This window comes from Periplaneta americana, chromosome 11, assembly GCF_040183065.1.
Source record: "Periplaneta americana isolate PAMFEO1 chromosome 11, P.americana_PAMFEO1_priV1, whole genome shotgun sequence".
Lineage (NCBI taxonomy): Eukaryota > Metazoa > Arthropoda > Insecta > Blattodea > Blattidae > Periplaneta > Periplaneta americana.
The window spans coordinates 52,499,812-52,521,795 of record NC_091127.1 but is presented as its reverse complement, the minus strand read 5'-3'; the positions used below and the strand labels follow the sequence as shown (position 1 = coordinate 52,521,795).

The 21,984-nt window shown below is 35.5% G+C and overlaps 1 protein-coding gene across 2 annotated transcripts in view; it reads left to right on the top strand.

Moving 5' to 3' along the window:
* LOC138708992 (myrosinase 1-like) overlaps positions 1-21,984 on the top strand; it is a 60,559-nt gene that overhangs the window by 9,455 nt on the left and 29,120 nt on the right. The window contains exons 2-6 of one of the 2 annotated variants that reach the window (XM_069839415.1): positions 7,447-7,646; positions 13,011-13,138; positions 17,320-17,454; positions 18,919-19,047; positions 21,197-21,362. In XM_069839415.1, the coding sequence (XP_069695516.1) occupies positions 7,496-7,646; positions 13,011-13,138; positions 17,320-17,454; positions 18,919-19,047; positions 21,197-21,362 (709 nt within the window). In that variant the 5' untranslated portion in view covers positions 7,447-7,495. The remainder of the gene's footprint in view (positions 1-7,446; positions 7,647-13,010; positions 13,139-17,319; positions 17,455-18,918; positions 19,048-21,196; positions 21,363-21,984) is intronic. The other variant, XM_069839416.1, reaches the window with a different exon arrangement.

Sequence of the window (21,984 nt, the reverse complement as noted above, 5' to 3'; positions counted from 1 at the left end):
AATTTGAAAAGTATGGCACAGATTTATCTGTGAAATCCTATTTTATGAAAACACAACATTGATTCACTCCTTAGCCAAACTGAGAATTAACATTATTTATACATTATGCACAAATTTTTCGGTAAAATGCATGATACTTTTCATCGAGGAAGTCTGACATAGATAAGAAGTCTCTCTTTTTGGCATCAGGGACGACTGGTCTTCTTTCAAGGCGTTGCAAGCAATGCAAATTAGTGATTGACGTTAATGACTGTCCTTTCTTAAAAATCCTGTGCTCTGTCCACATTTAAAGGTCATTAAATGACTGTCTTGTTTTTATTAGAGGAAAATCAGCTTTTGAGAGTCTAATCCAGTTGAGGGTGCTGATTTTAATAAGAGTTGTATTCAAAAACTTGTCACATTCTGCAGAAAAGTCGAAGAAATCCTCATCCTTCATCATTATTACATTATTAGGCCTTACCTCTTCTGGAACCATGGTCTTGCGTCTTTTTTTTTCTTTTCTATATGGTGCCAAATTCCCTATCACATGGCATATAGAAATGTTCTGAAACCAGGAATTTCAAGTCCAATGAATCAAAATGTTTCTTGGCAATAATGTAAATCAGGACCATTAGAATCATCCGATTCTTATTCTGCCATGCACAGTTATAAGCCCATATTTGCCTAGACACACTCTGATGTTGTAAAAGGAGTTACTACCTTTTCCGCGCCAACAGCTGTGCACATACAACTTACAACATCTAGTGACTACGTTTCCAACTTTGTTTCATTACATACGGACATACTACCTACTCTGTGCCATTGGCATAGCCATTTACTACCTTCTCAATGAAAAACCTAAAAATTCGAATTTTTGGCAGTTATGACCTTTCCCATGTCAATGCCTCAAATGTAGTTTAATACACTTGTTTAATTTATTTAATTTTATTCTCTCCGAAATCTACATTAGCATTGTTAGTTGAAATTTTGGAACCTAAATATTTGTACGTAGAGACCTGTTCGATTACTTTTCCATCTATAGATATTTTTATTCTTCTTTGCTCCTTACCTCTCATTGCCATTGCTTTTATATTATTTGTAGGGATTTCCATATTGTATTCTTTATTACATTCTTCAATTTCGTGACATATCAGTATATTATCACTCTCGTTTTCTGCTAAAAGTACCAAATCATCTGAAAAAAGGATTTGTATGTTCACACTTCAATATATTTGTCTTCGATTTCGTGTTTACTTCCATATAAAAGAGTTTTTGTTAATTTTCTTCTTATGTATACACCCTACCACATTATCTTCTGGCTTAGTTGCCTCATGGGTGATACCTTACTGGTGTTACTTGAGATTCAGACCTGTCTTCGGACAGTTGACTAAACAACAACAATAAGACAACAATATCTATCTCTCCGATATTAGGCTACGTCTTATGTTTAGGCTCTGATCACATAGGCTACGTATAACATAGGCCTATTGGTCAGCCTAATGCACTTTCATGACAATTTTTATCAATTTCACTATGCTGTCCATCTAACGACTGCAGAAAAAGTCACGTTATAACTCTGATGGAATTGCATGGAGAAATAGCTTGCAGCAGTACTTCCATATAGCGGCCGTTATCAAAAATTCATTTTCGATAGTAGTTGTTCTATTCTACAAAATTTTGTCCAATATTCTTTTGAGAAGATTAACTCCATACGTAGATGAAATTATTGGGGATCATCAATGTGGTTTTAGGCATAATAGATAAACTATTGACCAGATATTTTGTATTCGGCAGATAATGGAGAAAAAATGGGAGTATAAGGGTACAGTGCATCGGTTATTCATAGATTTAAAAAATGCATATGACTCGGTTAAGAGAGAAGTTTTATATGATATTCTTATTGAATTTGGTATTCCCAAGAAACTAGTTCGATTAATTAAAATGTGTCTCAGTGAAACTTACAGCAGAGTTCGTATAGGTCAGTCTCTGTCAGATGCGTTTCCAATTCACTGTGGGCTAAAGCAAGGAGATGCACTATCACCTTTACTTTTTAACGTTGCTCTAGAGTATGCCATTAGGAAAGTCTAGGATAACAGAGAGGGTTTGGAATTGAACGGGTTACATCAGCTGCTTGTCTATGCGGATGACGTGAATATGTTAGGAGAAAGTCCACAAACGATTAGGGAAAACACGAGAATTTTACTGGAAGCAAGTAAAGAGATAGGTTTGGAAGTAAATCCCGAAAAGACAAAGTATATGATTATGTCTCGTGACGAGAATATTGTACGAAATGGAAGTATAAAAATTGGAAATTTATCTTTTGAAGAGGTGGAGAAGTTCAAATATCTGGGAGCAACAGTAACAAATATAAATGATACTCGGGAGGAAATTAAACACAGAATAAATATGGGAAATGCCTGTTATTATTCGGTTGAGAAACTTTTATCATCCAGTCTGCTGTCCAAAAATCTGAAAGTTAGAATTTATAAAACAGTTATATTACCGGTTGTTCTGTATGGTTGTGAAACTTGGACTCTCACTTTGAGAGACGAACATAGGTTAAGGGTGTTTGAGAATAAGGTGCTTAGGAAAATATTTGGGGCTAAGAGGGATGAAGTTACAGGAGAATGGAGAAAGTTACACAACACAGAACTGCACGCATTGTAGTCTTCACCTGACATAATTAGGAACATTAAATCCAGACGTTTGAGATGGACAGGGCACGTAGCACGTATGGGCGAATCCATAAAAGCATATAGAATGTTAGTTGGGAGCCCGGAAGGAAAAATACCTTTAGGGAGGGCGAGACGTAGATGGGAAGATAATATTAAAATGGATTTGAGGGAGGTGGGATATGATGATAGAGAATGGATGAATTTTGCTCAGGATAGGGACCAATGGCAGGCTTATGTGAGGGCGGCAATGAACCTCCGGGTTCCTTAAAAGCCAGTAAGTAAGTAAGTAAGTAAGTAATAGTAAGTAAGTAAGTAATTTGTTCTATTTAAGGACATTGTCTATGTTGTCATTTCAACAATTTCCAATCTGATATATACACGATCTGAGGTTTAGAATATCGTAGTAGCAGTAGTAGTAGTAGTAGTAGTAGTAGTAGTAGTAGCAGCAGCAGCAGCAGTATTATGCTCTGTTTCTGGAAAGACAGTTACCTGTACATAAGTTACAGATTTAACGTGCTGATATGTTTAAAATGAGTTTCCGAAACAACAGTTATCGTCGTCTTTACAGTTATCTGTGCTTCAACTGGAAACTTTGCCCCGGCCTGTAGTTACCTGGCTGTTAGTACTGATTCGAACAAATACCGACATGCAAAGCTACTGCATTACTGTTTCGTAAATTATAATAACTGATGTTAAATAGTAATATAGACCAAATGTAAGTGGAATTCATTTATAATGTTTTAGATTATGTTGGTTACCATGTGAAGTTCTTGAAAAGAAAAACAAGGTTATTGCTTGTGCATTATACATAAAAACTATAATGAACAAATAAATGAATATCTATCCATTTTACGAACTCTCGGCTATGTTACTGATTGGTTACGCTAGGATAGAACGGCCGACACTGTCTGTTGACATGTGGAACAGGTTTCCAGCGCACGCGCAGGTAGTGCCCCTGGTACACAATGGGCAAAATGCACACCGTGAGGACGTCTGATTGAAATACGGATCAATTTTGATGTCCTTAAGAACTCATGATTCTTATCCTGAAATGGCAGCTGTTACGTAACTACCGTACATATAAATTCGACTGCTTATTATAATAAGGTTCTATCTTTCCAAAAATTAATAGCAAATATTAAACAGGTGCCTATGTCATACAGTAGCTGGTGGTTGAAGTGACCAAATTATGTTTTCTGAAGAAAAGATCAATTCTCTGCATAAAATGTAATCTTGCCACCAGTTACGCGTGTGGCGCGAAAGTAATCAAGATTGCTGAAGCAGTCCTAAATAAGCAGTAGGCTATCGGGGTAGCTCAGTCGACTGAGGCGCTTGACTGCCGATCCAGAGTTGCGTTCGGGCGTGGATTCATTCCCGCTTGAGCTGATTACCTGTCTGGGTTTCTTCCCCAACCGTAAGGCGAATGTCAGGTAATCTATGGTGAATCCTCAGCCTAATCTCGCTATCACCAATCCCATCGACCCTAATAATCTCATAGTTGATACAGCGTCGTTAAATAACCAAGTAAAAACAAGTAGTAAAAGAGAGTTGCTGCCATTTTTCTGGTAGAGAAGTAATTAATGGCAAAATTACATCAGTGATACGTATTTAATCATAATGCTAACCACTTTATAAGAGAACCCGTGTTCTGATCGCTTTTTTTTTAAGTTACGCAGTGTTAAACTTTATATTACTGCAATGCAAATTCAAATTACTGGTTCATGAAACACTCTTCATTTGCAACTATATTTATCAGTTTATCTTGATTTAGTGTAAAACATTGTCAATGTTATTTTAACTTTACAATATTTTTGACAAATTTGTTACAAAATTGATAACAGAGGTGACAGTCGCTGAAATGTAGGTTACTTCGCCTCTTGGTGCTAGTTTGTATATTTTAGCGCGTTATTATACATGTAAGTTTTGTTTGTACACATTGTGCCGAAATTTCGAGTGTTTATCATTGAACGATCATATCTTAAGCTTGAACTTATGTTCAATAGAGTTTATTACTTTTACGCGAGAAATAAGTTAACATTAAATTTGATGTCCTTGTTTCTCTACTAGGGAAGTGGCTCACCATGGCTTCGCGTAAGTATTTAAACAAGTCAATATTTAAAAAGAATGATTCTATACTTTCTTTATAGTAAGAAATTTAAGACTTAATCTACAACATTAAAGAATCTTTATTTGAGAAGCACCTTCTTTATGAATATGTCAAATAACATAAGCATGAATTTTGAATAATATTCATTGAAGAGAAATCTTTTTTGTCGGATTCTGTTACAACCGATGTGAAACTTTCGAAGTTACCTTCCTAGTACACCAGCACTACAAGCCACGTAACCTATTATCACAGTCTAGTATATACAGTCACGAAGCTCAATACGTAGTAAATATGCATCCATAGATAGTTGCTGACGACTAGGATCGCTAATATCGTCTCATTACAGACAATGCGAAATAGTACCGGCACAGTCTTTTGTTCCTAGCACCCTCACAACTCAAGCTTCGTGACTGTATATACTAGACTGTGCTATTATTGTTTACTTTTCTTTTCTTTTTGACTGAAATTTGTAAATCCGGGTATGTGCTTCAGCGTAATATGCAATTTACTAAATTACTAAATTAGAGTCGACAATACAGCTTTTGTTTAGTATGAAGGTCATTTATATATTTTTTAATTTGAGTTATAAAATATCAACTGCTATGTGCTGTCGGAACAATTTTATATTTATATACCAACGTCATTATTTTTATGAAATATTGTTTGCTTGTTTGCGTTTATCTGCAAACCTAACCGATATTAATTACTTTCAGTGGCGTGGCGGCTATACCCCGCCGGCAACTTTTTGGAGATTGGTGCCGAAGTAGTGTTATATCACGAAATGATGAACTTTTAAGAAATAATATCATAGCGCCATTAGGATTAAAATATATTCCCAGTGATATTGAAGATAAAATTAAGATAGCTCTCGAAGATTTCTCATCGAAAAATCTGTTCTTCTGGTTAATGTGCCATAGAAGTTAGAAAATATTATTAAGATATCATGCTTACTGTCTAATTCAGGCCTGCACAAGGTTTGCGCTCTCCGAGCCGGCTCAGAGCTCATGAGCGGAATGCAGATATTGACTGCGCTCTGTACAGCAAGTCTAGTCGTTCTGACGTATCTTCCTCTCCGTTTCGGCGAGCGGTAAACACAGCCCTCCCACTCCGAAAGAGCTCGCGCGCTCGTTGAGCGCTGTTTGTGCAGGTGTGGTCTAATTGATTCCTTCATATTTCCGGAAGAAAGATGCGATTCTTTTGCTTCTGTGGCTAAGAATGCGATACCGCTACCGAGTAGGCGTCATTCAAAAAAACTGTTCAGTGAAACAGCAATAGGAGCAAACAAAAGAGAAGTTCAACATTTACTAGGAGACGTTAGTCCGGAGGAAATTTCCTTCGCTGCAGAATCTATGCAACCAAGTCACGTAATACTGACGATGTGAGAGAGAGAATAACGCATGTAATTGCAGAAATTCCACAAGAAATGTGATTCCTAGCTCTGCATACCACATGGGAAAGTTTCTTTACATGTGCTGGATACGATTGTGAAGAAGTGGAAAAATTTTGAAGTTAGTGCGTAGTCTATAAGTGTGAATCACTACCCATATAAGTGTTAACATTTTTATAGAAACACTCTGTATAAGAATAACATAAGATAATATAGTAGCTGAAGTTTAGAATAAAATTATAGGTACCGGTATCTCACTAAAAATTATTTCCTATATTAATTCTAATTAAAACAAATATTGCTAGCAACTACCTACAAGGCCATGTTGATAGTTCAGTTGGTAGAATATAGGTTTACAATGGCTGTGGGCCCAGGTTCGAATCCTGGTGTTGGTGGAGCCGTATTTATTATTTGTGATGGATAAACCTAGATTTTGAAGGTTTTTCTCGGAGTTCTTCCGTTTCTCTCCATCATTCCACCGCCACTCTGCAAACACCATTTTAATACTAGTCACTCAGAATGGTGCAACATGATGTATTGTGACAGAAGTACAGATGATTCAGTCTGAGAAGGCGTATTACACTTTCTGGACTCTAGTGGGACTTTATCGAACCTTATGCCTAAATCCTTGAATTGATAGACAGAAGTACATAGCTGATCTACATAAAAGTCTACAACTGTCGAGTAACGGTCAGCGCGTCTGGCCGCGAAACCAGGTGGCCCGGGTTCGATTCCCGGTCGGGGCAAATTACCTAGTTGAGGTTTTTTCTCGGGTTTTCCCTCAACCCAATATGAGAAAATGCTGGGTAACTTTCGGTGCTGGACCCCGGACTCATTTCACCGGCATTATCACCTTCATCTCATTCAGACGCTAAATAATGTAAGCTGTTGATAAAGTGTCGTAAAATAACATACTATAAGAAAAAAATCTACATAAAAAGTGGTCATTCAGTCTTCAACAATCATTCCCGAGTATGGGAATGATAAGACACAATAAACTCATTGGAGGCTGCGATACTAACTTTGGGCGTACAAAGGAGAACTACCTACAAAAGAAAATACTTTGAAACAAATTTTTATGTCTCATTTAAGTGACAAACACAGAATTGAAAACTGATATCTTTCCACGCAGAGTTAGTAGAGAGAATACATTGAAACTTATTGTCATCATTTTTGTTTCAGATTTGTTTGGTATATCGTAAAAGTTATTCTTATAATCTGGTAAATTAATTAGCGGAAACTTAATAATAAGGAGGAAACGCATACTATGTACTAAATTAATTTCAGTTATTCCACAGCTCTCGAGCCATACAAATATAGTCTCAGTAATACCACATAAGACAAATCATGACACAAGTTAAAGTAACAACATGGATAATAAGTTACATTGCTTTGACAACTATGGGAGAAAAACTAAAGGAGTACAAGTTTCCAAAGGACTTCTTGTTTGGTGCAGCCACTTCATCGTACCAGATTGAAGGGGCATGGAACGTGGACGGTAAGTGATGTACGTTCGAGCATATGTACTTCATTACGTAAAATGTAGAACATTCTGAGACAGAATAAGATGTATATGCCTTTCCAATTCCTGAATCCTAACATAAAACATTATGGAAAAGTAGGAAAAGGCGTCTTATATAATCCTGGTTTCATTTTGGATTTTGAAACGTTAATTTAATTACAGATTTTTTAAAATCTTCTTTACACATTTTATTACCTAGGCTAACTTTATTGTTTACCTGAATTTAGATTATCAATTTCTTCATTTTGTTCATATTCCTGAATTCTGTTTACTATCACAAGAACTTTTACTTTATTACTACATGAAATATTGTGATGCTACAGAAATAGGTCTGGAAATAAAAAAAAAAAAACAGATTCTTTTAGTATCACTCATGTGAAGAAAAGCGACCCTGATATATCTATTTGTCTGTGTACAACCATTTCTTCTACACTAATGTTGTGTATAATTTACAATTCATGTTGGGAAATGTTCAGCTAAGCCTCGTGTTAATAACATATATCAAAATATGATTAATTATTTATTCCGTCAATATGGCTTAAGCATTAAATTACATATGAAAGAAAGCTATTGATCTGTTACATCCTATTTAATCTTGATACTAACGTTTTCGCCCCTAGTGGGGTATCTTCAGGTACAAGATATAAGTATCATCTAAAATCAATTACAATACAAGTTTTACATTGGAAATGCCATGACTAGAGTAAAATATGACATGGTGACAATATTATCCATACCAACATTAATTGTCCTGTCAAAATATTAAAAACAAATTTGATTTAAAACAATGTGAATTTATATAGTTATACGAAGTAGATCCCCTTGTATGGTATCTCAAATATAGTGTGTTGTTGCCAATAACGCGATGGTCACAATTAAATCAATAAAATACTTAAAAATATACAAAAATTAACACCTAATATTATTAAATGTGGAGTCATAAAAGCGTGTACAACAAATTTCATAGAGCGAGTGGAATTCTCGTTAAATGTTCAATGCTCTCGTATAACATCATGCGAGTCTAACCATCATACACGGGTTGTTGAACAGAAAGGATGTGTTTTTTGCACGTAATCAGTCTAATGCAGGCCTGCACAAGGTTTGCGCTCTCCGAGCCGGCTCACAGCTCACGAGCGGAGGCAGATATTGACTGCGCTCTGTATAAGGATGGACTGGAAGAAGGGGTGATCTGGTACAAAATGTACACAAAAGAAAGTACTATTACGAGTGTTTATGAAATGAATTCCCGTTCAGTGTTTGCAAAACTATCTTGGACTATTAATAATTAATAAAGAAATATTTATTTTACAGAAATAATATAAATTCTATAGCTACTTAAATGTACAATATCATTTTGTTATATTTTTATTTATCAGTACATCAAAACGGGGTTTTATGCTGTTGGCAGCCGAAAGGAACAGTAGCCTACTGATCGTAATGAAACATCAGTTACAGATGTTAGATGTTTGCCTTTATTAAAGTTGATTATAGAAAACAGTTGCTCACAAATGAAGAGTCCACTGCAAGAATGATGGATGTCATTTGGAATACATTTTTTTTTCCAGGAGAAGCAATTGAAAGTTTGAAATGCTTAGAGCTCAAAGCTTAACTGTGATTTTCCGATCATTACTGGACAATTACTATCAGTGTTAATGCCATATAACTCTGTATGTACATTCTACGTGTCTTAAGCTGTGCATTGACAGTCTTGGTTCATTTTCGACAAGAAAGTGACATCCATCATTCTTGCAGTGGACTCTTCAAATATAAATGTTGAGCCAAACATACCAATCATTTTCACAGCCAGCCTGTGTAGTCGTGAATATTATTGCTAATGTTTAGTCTTGTAAAACTCAACCAGGCTAGTAGTATTATTCAAACGATCTTTAGCTCTTAAGCCACATTGAAGATCAATAAGTTCGAGCTGTACATCGTTAAATGTTAAATGTTATGTTCCGTCTTTTAGATTCCTCCATACTGTACTGTAGCAGTAGGCAAGCAACGTGAAACAGTTACTCAGAATACACACTGCACTCCACTAGACAACTGAGTGGTCGTTTCCCCCTCCTCTACCTATAGCAAGTCTATGTCATTCTGACGCATCTCCCTCTCCGTTTCGGCGAGCGGTAAACACGGCTCTCCCGCTCCGAAGGAGCGCGCGCGCTCGTTGAGCGCTGTTTGTGCAGGTATGGTCTAATGGAATAAACTGCAATCCGATGACACATTTATGACTCCACATTTAATAATATTAGGTTTTAATTTTTGTATATTTTTAGTATTTTTATTGATTTTATTGTGTTCATCACCTTATTGGCAACACAATATATTTGAGATACCATACAAGGGGATCTACTTTGTATAGCTATGCAAATTCACATTGTTTTAAATTAAATTTGTTTTTAATATTCTGACAGGGCATTTAATATTGGTATGGATAATATTGTCACCATGTCATATTTTACTCTAGTCATGGCATTTCCAATGTAAAACTTGTATTGTAATTGATTTTAGATGATATTTATATCTTGTACCTGATGCCCCACTAGGGGCGAAAACGTTAGTATCAAGACTAAATAGGATGTAACAGATCAATAGCTTTCTTTTATATGTAATTCAATGCTTAAGCCATATTGACGGAATAAATAATTAATCATATTTTGATATATGTTATTAATTTTGTGTATGTTCAGTAACAATACAGCGGAATGTTGAATATTCATTCATAGTTCTCTGCCCAAAGGTAGATTCTTTATTGCAAATCCAGCATTCTCTAATCTTCTCTCTTTTCCGCCTTCCTCTTAGTCTCCGCGTATGATTCATATAATATCTATATAATGTTGTCTGTCATCTGGTACCTTATTCTGCCACCAAATTTTTCCCCGTTCACCATTCATTCCAGTGCATCCTTCAGTAGATAATTTCTTCTTAGCTAGTAGCCCAGCCAATTTTTTTTCTCTCTTCCTTATTAGTTTCAGCATTGTTCAGCCACTCTCTCCAGCATACTTTCATTTCTCATTTTCTCTGTCCATTTCATATGCTCCATTCTTCTCCATACCCACATTTCAAATGCTTCTAGTCGTTTCTCTTTATTTCGTCGTAATGTCAATGGTTCTGCCACATACAATGACACATTCCACACAAAGCACTTCACTAGTCTCTTCCTTAGTTATTTTTCCAAGGTCCGCAGAAAATACTTATTTTCCTATAGTTAAAGGCCAACGTTTGGTCACCTCGTGAAGAAAACAGATTAGCTGTGCTATTGGATATATTTATTTATTATACTCCAATTTTACAGGGAACCCTATTTTACCTGAGATAAGTATGTTAGGGTTATAAATATGTTATTATAATATTTATATGCTATTGATTAATTAAATCTCATATTGAATTTTTTAAGTGCAATCTGATGTAATTTATAATACATGGATGGATGAGGTGAAATAAAATGAGAGTAAAAAATTAATCTTATGTTTCAATTAGAAAATTGATAAAATTTTACAAATCTATAATTTCAGCAAATATGTACACCACTTTAAAATTTATATACATGAATGAATGAAATAAATGAGGTGAAATTAAATACTAAAATGCAATCTTGTATTTCAATTTACATTGATTAATTTCTGGCTGAATTGATACTTTGATAATGAAAACGAATAAAAGTTGAGAAGCATTCGCTGTACACAGACAGACGAACAGACGAATTTTTTGGTAAACTATTAGAAATGGTGAGAACGTAAATGTCAGTGAAAATATTGCAATAATTATTTTCAGGACTGCAAAAACTTTCTATATGAATATACAGTTTGCTGAAGATATGAACGTGATTTCAAAGTAAGGTTGCGTATATCGCACCACTTTAGCATTTATAATTTTTATTGAACAATACAATTTTTATTTTCTGAATTCCTTTACAGAAACACATTCCCAGAACATTTACATTTCATGTAAAAAAAGAATCCTTGAATTTGATTTAATATTTTTGAAGTAGAATGACATTTTCGAAACACTTGTCAATGGTGCCATTTAGGCAACTAGTTTCCTAAATAGCACCTGCGGTTTCTTAAATCGCACCTATTTAACTGCAGGGAACAGGATGAAGGAAAGCTTTTAATATTGAACATATTGAACAGTATTTAATTTGAATAATGTAATAAATGCAAATTACAAGTTTATTGAAATTAATGAAAGAGAGTAACGCATCTTCAAATGAAATTAAAAAAATAGAGCATAAATTACCTAACATTTAAACTTCCTGAATGCGTTTTTTATTGTTACACATTTGCCATGTGCTTCACCAGGCAGTTCAAAATGTAAACTGCGTCACCTTTTCTCCACGATTATCTCGAAGCCACCTAAGAACTGCTTCATGATTTAGCTATCTGAAATGGTTTGAAGATAGAAACATATAAAGGCTGGGCCTCTGAGTATTATGACGAGGAAGCTGAAATAGGAGCACATCATTTTTCCGAGATAATCTAGTTTCTAAATTTTTGGAATGGTTCGTATAGGTGGACATACAGAAGCAGCACTTTTTTCTATGGCAGGTTGACTGGCAAATAAAATGTTTGAGCTATTCGACAAATAGTTCACTGTTGATGTAACCTGAATCAGAGCAAACAAATAACGATTCTGGAAGAACACCAGCTGATAATGTAGGATGCACTGTTTGACATTTAAAAATTTTCATAGGTGGCACAAAATATCTGGTGCGCTTGTACAACACACACTTGTTGTATTAACGCCCTTTTCACCACTTGATATTGCAGCCACCTGATGCATTCCTTGTTCATTTAAAATTTTTTGGCCTTCTTTTGTACGGCTATAATTGCTACAGTTGCTCATATCGCACCGGTTGTTCATATCGCCCACAAAGTGGTGCGAATTAAGAAACTACGTCATAAGTTATTATTTCCTTCATTCTAGCCTATAATCACCACATTTTCGAAAATCGTACTAAGTTAAATGTTCTTTAATATTTATTTTAACCGATACATCTTAAGATTATGGATTCCTTTGCATACAAATCCGTTATTTAGTTACAAAATGTTAGCTAAATATACATCCACCTGAGCGATTATATTAAATACTCTATCACCACGTTGCTAGCACAAAGAAGTGGCAGAAATCAAGTGATATGGTGGAAGTTCATATGGTAGATTGTAACAATACCACTAGATGCTACACTACTACAGTAACTTGTTTTAAATTAGCAGTGGTGCCATTTAGGAAGCGGTGCGATTTATGCTACTCTACCCTACGCTTATTACAAATAATCAGGAAATGTAATTTTTAATAATTTTGCTATGCTTACTTCTTACATTAATGCAAAATTTTCAGGTAAAGGAGAAAGCGATTGGGATCGTCTGTCGCGCAAGCAAATCGTCCTCGACGGCTCGAATGGTGATGTCGCCTGTGACTCATATCATAAGTTCAAGGAAGACGTGCAACTGTTGAAAACTCTCGGGGTAATACATTGAGAGTATTATTTGAAATATGCACAAATATACCCGTGAACCTCCATGAACAAATGAGGAGTCCCAGTGAAAAACGTCACATATCCAAAGAGTCACAATTTCCAGTAGAACGTATTTTTTATTCTCGTTAAACGAGATGCTCTAGTTTCTTGGAAAGTAATGTCATCTGTGGAAAGTGAATTGGGGCAAAGGAAAGAAATAAAAACATTACAGGTTTAAACTTGGTAAGGAAAAATATGATGGACTTGTGACATTTTCGGATATGTGCCATTTTAAGGGGACACTCAACTTAAAAATTGGAGAAAAAGTGTCATAGAAACGAAAAATTAAATTTCTACACTAATTTACGTGACAGAACTAAATCAATAAGCAGAATTCTTCCCAAATTCATTGAGAAGTCACAGTCAAATGCACAAAGCCAAAAAATAAAAAATGATAATTAAAAGTGATACTTCAATTAATGATTGATTGAAATATCACTTTTAATTATCATTTTTTTATTTTTTGGCTTTGTGCATTTGACTGTGACTTCTCAATGAATAGTGGAAGAATTCTGCGTATTGATTTAGTTCTGTCACGTAAATTAGTGTAGAAATTTAATTTTTCATTTCTATGACACTTTTTCTCCAATTTTTAAGTTGAGTGTCCCCTTAAGCCGCATTAACATCTGACATACAGTTGATTAGATTTCTCAAATAATATCCAGGCCTGTCCAATTCACTGAATCTTACCCACATCTCGGTATTGGTAGGTTTCAGGTGTCAATCTGCTCACTTCTCCTAAGTTTCTTCTAGACGTATTCAAACACTCGATCTGCAGGAAGGAAGGAGAGACTCCTATCGTGGAATACAATCAACAGATGTTCACCAACAATAGTTCCAATTTTCACTTTCCCTATTCTAATATTTTATAGTGAAACATTACGTTACCGATTTGGGTGCTGTTGCGACGCGATGTGGCAAAACAATGCAGTTGTTGACTGGAAATTGTAGGCAAAAGGATGTAAAAAAGAAAGATGTTTCAATGTTACTGCAGAAGAGTTTTGGGGAGAACTGGCCCAAAGATAATCCATTACGTTGACATTCTGAAGGAAAGCAGTGATGCCGAAGGTACAGAAAAGTTCCCTTTCAGCTCCCATGGAGCTTGCGTCTGTTGTGAAGAGGATGTTACTACCAGGGTGTAGCTTAGCGGTGACCAAACTGGGTATCGTGATTGCATCGTGTGATCAAAGATGTTCATACTAGTAAGGGGAGTTTCCTGTACATTGCTCTCTGTCTCGTTCACGAACTGAAGGTAAGCAGTGTCGGTACTATGTCTCTCTAAAACCCTCTGTCTCTACGAGCAGGAACAGAAGGTTTCGTACAGAATGGGAAGAGGAATTTATTCACTGTTCTGTCGAGAAATAGTAATATGTTGCTTTGCTCAACGGCAATTAGTAGTAGTATATAGAAGCGACATTACAGGGCATTACGCTGAATACACAGGTATAACAGGTAATATTATTATTATTATTATTATTATTATTATTTATCAGCAAGTGTTACCATAATTCGTATATACGTACCTCAATATATAGGCCTATATCTTCCTTTGAATGAGAAAATAATTACTACGTTATATCTCCATTTAATTTTTTTTAATCCTTTTATGACTATTATCAGTTATTTACTATTTATTGATTTAATAATAATGATAATAATAATATTAATAATAATAATAATAATAATAATAATAATAATACTAATAATAATAATAATAATAATATAGAGAAACTGATTGAATATTATGTGCTAGTATAGTAATGAAGTGAGCTATGAAACTCCAAGAACTGAAATCAGCCTTCAATCATCGTCATGAAGAGAAAGATGACATAAATAAATGTATCTAGTGGTGAACGAAATAGTTCGTTCTCTTACACCTTCCAACGAAGGAAAGTTTTATATAAGCGTAATAATCAAAGTGGCTGAAATAATTTGTCCAATGAAAGTTGTTAATTAATGTCGACTAAATTTATCCAGAAGAGAATTCAGGAAATTTCTGATTGTGTTCATTGAGGAACATTTAAAAAGGCAAGAAAATTTACATATATTTTTTATTGATTCTTGATGACAGTAGTGACATTACTGATACAGCAAAGCTTGCTATTTTTATTCGTGGGGTTGATGAAGAAATCAATGTTAGCGCACGAACCACCACTGGTTGTAGTTTTCATGCCATGTACTGTACCTCTCCCTTGTCTCCTTACTTCTTAGACGTCTCTCGCGTGTAATTACTACCGTTCGAGTTTTGGTCACCGCTAGTGTAGCTACATCACATACATAGTGGTCGTACAAAACTAATTTTGTACTCAGGTAATAAAGAATAGAAATGATATTCAGAAATATTGTTTGTAATCTGGCCTAAGTACGTTGCACACTGATAAGTATTCTTAGTATGCGTGCATGGACATTGGAAACATCGAAATTAGAACAGAATCGAAACAATAGTCCATCACTTGCAATTAATGTAAATGTACAAATAAAACTGCAATGTCAAGCATACTGTTTCTCTTTCTCTAATTCTCTCTTTTCCGTATTATTTTTTTTTCTTGTTACATCCAGCCCTTCCACCATTGACACTTATTCTAAGAAAGTACCTCGCGTTAGCAGGATTGGAGCGACCATGTTGTCGATCAAAGAGCTGTTACTGGGCGAGCGGGATATGTGACAACTTGGTCCATAAGGGACTGCAGAGATGTGACAGCCTCACATCGCACTTTTTAACCTTTTTTTAACATGCGAGAAATGACGTTTTGTACCACACCGATTGTTTTAAATCCTTCGTCTGTGCCAGCCATTAACATTCTGATATATATCTCCAGATTTTTCTTCCGATGACGTGACGTTTTGCTCTGTAACTTCTCAAATAACAGAGTACTTTTTCTTTTCTGAAAAATATTTCACTTTATTCACGAGTTGTACCAAATGTATTAATAGTTATCGTATATACTTGTACGAACCATATATTCTTCAAAAGGAACTAATGACAATGACAGTTCTCTGAATAAAGTTGCAAGACCCTGCCTACGGTATCAAATCAAAAAAATGAAACAATACATACGACAGTCGATTATGTAATTGTACGATTCGCGACTTTGAATTATTCCCAGTAACTGGAACTTTTTGTCCAGTTTAAGCCTATGTCCTATTTTGTATTTGGTGGAAATTAGTTTTTTGAGAATGTATGTTACAAAAGTAATTATCCTCAAATTACGCAGGCTCAAACACCTCTAGGCAGGCAGACAGATATAGATTATTAAGGTGCGAATGTTAATATATTTATTTCTAACACATTTGCATGTACAATTGTTTACAAATAATTCGGTACCGTACATGTTATCATCTATATCTGTTTTATAACGTTACCAACTAATGACATCAAGTAACTACTCGTACACTTATTTTTGTACACATTATCGAATTATCATAATACTAAGATGATTTCAATTTTCAGATTATGCGTTTTAAATAAGAAAGAGGCAAGTAACATTATTATTCTCTACATTTTCTTAGGATTACTAAATTGAAATCTAGAGTTAATGTCAGTTACTGCCAGTAGAAATTAATGAAAGGGTGAACTGTCAATCCAGACCTACATTTGGATTTTATACATTTTATTACAATTAATAGTTATTTACAAATAAGTGTCCCCTTAAATAAGAAAAGATTAATAAATCCATCAAAATGTTCATGTCGTCGAAATTGACTATAAGGTAACATAAAACATAGGTACAATGTTATTATTCTCAGGCTGGAACAATAGTCGCATATAGGGTGCACAATGGATCAATATAAGCATAAATACAAGGATCCAGTGGTGATATTCGATCGGTTCACACCGTCCGGACGAACCGATTGTTAAATTATTTATAGATAATATTTCAATTACCACGGACATATACCGTATATGTTTAACATAGGTATATATGAGAGAAGTGGTTGTTAAAGTTTTTTAATATCACCACTGCATGGATCCATACCGGATCTGGCCCTCGAAAAGCCAGCCAGGGACATTTCTAGAGATGGTATTACGTATGCAGCTTTTGCGAGTAATATAAATAAGTTTTTTCTGGTATTAATTTAAATTTATTTGTTATGTAGCATTGGTTATGAAATGATGGTCAATTATTCCAGGTCCAATTCTACAGATTCTCTATCGCATGGTCTCGTGTTATTCCAGACGGCTATATAAATCATGTGAATCAGGCAGGAGTCGACTATTACAACAGTCTCATTAATGAACTTCTAGCCAATGGCATTCAACCGATGGTAAGCATGCATGCATGTAATTTACTACTGAAAGTGTGAGGTAAACTCGATAATCCACGTTTTGTCATAAAGTAAGATACTGTATTACCGACTCTGTCATTGAATATTATAGCTGATGAAGGAATTTTGTCTCATTCGGTAAACTGATAGCACAGAGTTATGTGCATGATCTACTCATGTGCTTAGAGCACACGGAAAGATATTATAATCATCATTCATCATTTTCAATATAAGCGCGTCAGATATGAAATCAGGTAGAAAATAATTTTATTATCTTCTCCCATTTATGTCGAAATAGTGCCTATACAAACTCCACATAAATATTCGAGTTTCATAAATTTAATGAGATTCTTAATACAGAATGCTTCACTTAATCTGCTATGCTTTTTGTAGCATTGTAATATATATATATATATATATATATATATATATATATATATATTTTTTTTTTTTTTCAGAATAAACTTAATGTAGGTTGTCAAGGTATCCTTCCAACCACTCAATAGTCCTATATAAATGTACAATGTTACAATTAATGTAAGAAAGTAAAATGATTGTTTTCTTAAATAATCTAATGCATTAAAACTGAGGATCATGAAATTATTTATAATTTGCTTTCAAATAGTTATATGCGGCCTTATAGGCTATGTCTTGTCTTTTTCTAGTAAAATGTTGTCTTAAAATGAATGACAAATATTACTGTATCCATCGAAGATAAATAATTAATTGAATGAGCACTGAATAATGCAGTGTATACATTTTATCTTTCAACGCTCGCATGAGTGCAGCTGCGCTGTGAACAGCCGCGTCCGCGTACATTTACTAGCGTACTTACTTACTTATTTACTTACTTACTGGCTTTTAAGGAACCCGGAGGCTCATTGCCGCCCTCACATAAGCCCGCCATAGTTCCCTATCATCATATCCCACCTCCCTCAAATCCATTTTAATATTATCTTCCCATCTAAGTCTCGGCCTTCCCAAAGGTATTTTTCCTTCTGGGCTCCCAACTAACACTCTATATACATTTCTCCGTGAAAAGATAAAATGTATAGGGGAGAGTCGGGTAGTATCGGACATCGGGTAATATCGGACAGTGAGTTTCTTTCATCTACCACACGATGATAGTACCTGATTGACATGGTTACGTTTCTGTGATGTCGCATAGAGAAACGTAACCATGTCATTCAGGTACTACCATATAGTGGTAGATGAAAAAAAACGCACTGTCCGATACTACCCGATGTCCGATACTACCCAACTCTCCCCTATGCACTATATAACTTGGCCAAACAGTGAACATCTTAAACAGTTCTGCTACATTTTCATTATACTGTAAAATAATTATTTAAATGACACATCTAAGGCCAAATTTTCGTCTGTAAAATTATTGTTATTGACAACATTTTTATTGCGATATCGTTATTTCGGTATTTTTTTGGTAAACATTTCAATTTGTTTCAGGTAACACTCTACCATTTCAACACTCCGGCTAAAATAGGTTTCCAAACCATTGGATCGTTTTCCAATGAGTTCATGGTGGACTTTTTTGCAGATTATTGTAAACTAATGTTCAGACTTTACGGTGACAGGGTAAGTTACAACATTCAGTATTTTTCCTTAAGACAACATCATTTCATGTTGGCATTGCAATAGGTGTCGTCCATTGGCTACTGGTTTCGTCATAATAAGATATTAATAATTTTTCGACAAGCAGCGATAATCTCTCGATAAGGAAAGTAGGCCTAATAATTAAAGACCGGGGCTGTGGTTAAGAATAAAAATAATAATATAAAATAAATCTTTCATGCAATAAAAGCACCATAAAAACTAAACTAAAAAATAAGCAAAGCCATGAAAAAGATAAAGATGGTGATGATAATGATGATGATGATGAGGGCTTAAAATTTTATCTGTGTAAATCCCTTTAAAGATGGAACAGGTAAAATATTTGGCACATGTAAATTCCCTTAAACCCACAACTAGAACCAGAAGACACCACGAGAAAGCGACTCAGACTGTCCTCCAAAAATAATTTTATTTCAGTTTTCCTATCGTCATTTATTTTTCATTTACTCACTTAAAAAGTTATAATCCATGTCTTGTGAGTTCCTATCACCACGGCATGGCGCGTCCTCAGGTTGCGGATCGAGGAGTCGGCCTCCAGATATGGAGGTAGTCCTCCAGATCGGGAGTTGGGCGAAGGGCTAACAACCCATCACCGTAAAAAACAGCTTGTTACGAAACATTTAAATAAGCCTCGGAATGTATACTAGAGAGGCAATTAAACACAGAATAAATATGGGAAATGCCTGTTATTATTCGGATGAGAAGCTTTTATCATCCAGTCTGCTGTCAAAAAATCTGAAAGTTAGAATTTATAAAACAGTTATATTATCGGTTGTTCTTTATGGTTGTGAAACTTGGACTCTCACTTTGAGAGACGAACATAGGTTAAGGGTGTTTGAGAATAAGGTGCTTCGGAAAATATTTGGGGCTAAGAGGGATGAAGTTACAGGAGAATGGAGAAAGTTACACAACACAGAACTGCACGCATTGTAGTCTTCACCTGACATAATTAGGAACATTAAATCCAGACGTTTGAGATGGGCAGGGCATGTAGTACGTATGGGCGAATCCAGAAATGCATATAGAGTGTTAGTTGGGAGGCCGGAGGGAAAAAGACCTTTGGGGAGGCCGAGACGTAGATGGGAAGATAATATTAAAATGGATTTGAGGGAGGTGGGATATGATAATAGTCACTGGATTAATCTTGCTCAGGATAGGGACCAATGGCGGGCTTATGTGAGGGCGGCAATGAACCTCCAGGTTCCTTAAAAGCCAGTAAGTTAGTAAGTAAGTAAGTAAGTAAGTAAGTAAGTAAAAAGTTACAATAGCCTAGGAGACAGCCTTCATGAAATCTGACCGTGATATTTGAGCATTGTTATATTTTTATACTACCGTAGTACGTTCAATAGCGTTCTTGTCGCTTTTTGAATCTTACGTTTCGAAATTTGTGTGGAATGTTAACAATCTGTAATTTTACATAAACCCAATCTGATATTATTAGTGATCACCTCAATAAAAATAAATAGTACCAAGAGTATGCAAGCGACTCACATGCTTTGATCGTTTCTGTGATATCGGCAGAGGTTTCTGCCCTTTCGTCGGGAAGAAATTATGCTTAATTTTCGTCTATTGGTGTTCACAAGATAGTCACAAAATGGCACATCAGTTTCTCTCTGTATTAATTGTTCTCATTTAGTGCTCTACTTTCACTGGCAGGTAGAGCGCCTATAGTGGTTGTAGAGGAATTTACATTTTTTATAGTAATTTAGGAGAATTTACACTTACGCCTCTGTGGAGTAACGATTAAAATCCTGGTTGGGACAAGTTACCTGGATGAGATTTTTCTGGAGTTTTTTCTTCAACTCATTAAAAGCAAATGCTGGGTAATTTTTAGAGTTGAACCCTGGACTCATTTTTCCAGCATTACCCCTTTCATCTCACTCAGATTTTAGATAACCATAGTAGTTGGTAAATCACCATAAAATAACCACTTAAAAATACACTTACCCGCTAAAATGCCGTCCAGTTCAAGTAATATTTTTGGTAGACTACACGGCACTTTGGCAGTTTCAGTAGCAAAATTCTTGTCCTAAATATCCAATTTCATTACTTGTGTCGAACTGTTTCATAACCAAAATATCTGTCAAAACGTCTTGTCAATTGTTACTTACAGGTTAAATGGTGGTTCACGATAAATGAACCTCTTTCCGTAGCTAAATATTATCCAATGATCCTAGACAACACTGGTTGGATGGACTACTTTCTAGCTCATAATTGTCTGAAAGCTCACGCCAGAGCATATCATATATATGACAAGGAGTTCAGAGAGTCCCAAGGAGGTGAGTCATATTATCTTATTTTTATCCTTTTTCTCCAGTGATAGGCATATATCTATGTTGCGTGGTAGAAAGGACGCAAACCAGAAATTGGTGAGTTTGAGTTGTTATGACCTCGATGTAAATATAAAAAATGAAAATTCTTCACATGGTATCGAAGGCATATGTCTATCCTCTTCCATAATGATGCAGAGCAGTGGTCGTCAGCACTCGCTGAAATGGGTAAAGGGTAAGGAATGTATCGTAATGTGTTCCGTCGTGCAAAGGGAGAGTCAGAAAGCGTACCCTCCAGCAGCCACGGATGCATGCCAGTGCATCTCTAATCCGCCCACCGTTGTGGCTGAGGGGTTAGCGAGTCTAACTCCGAACCCAGCGGTCCCCGATTCGATTCCCTGTGAGGACGAGTTGCCTGGGTGAGGTTTTTTCGGAATTTTTGCCTCACTCCTATGGATGAATATCAGGTAACTTTATCAGGCAATTGGAACCCCACTCATCTTCGCCACTTCCTTTCCTCCCCATCATCTTTTCCTCATCATCCCGTTTCTGGATTTTCAGATCACTCTACAGGCCGCTTCCGTGGAATGTAGTTCAGCGATGTTGGATGACTTGTGCAATGGCACCCGAG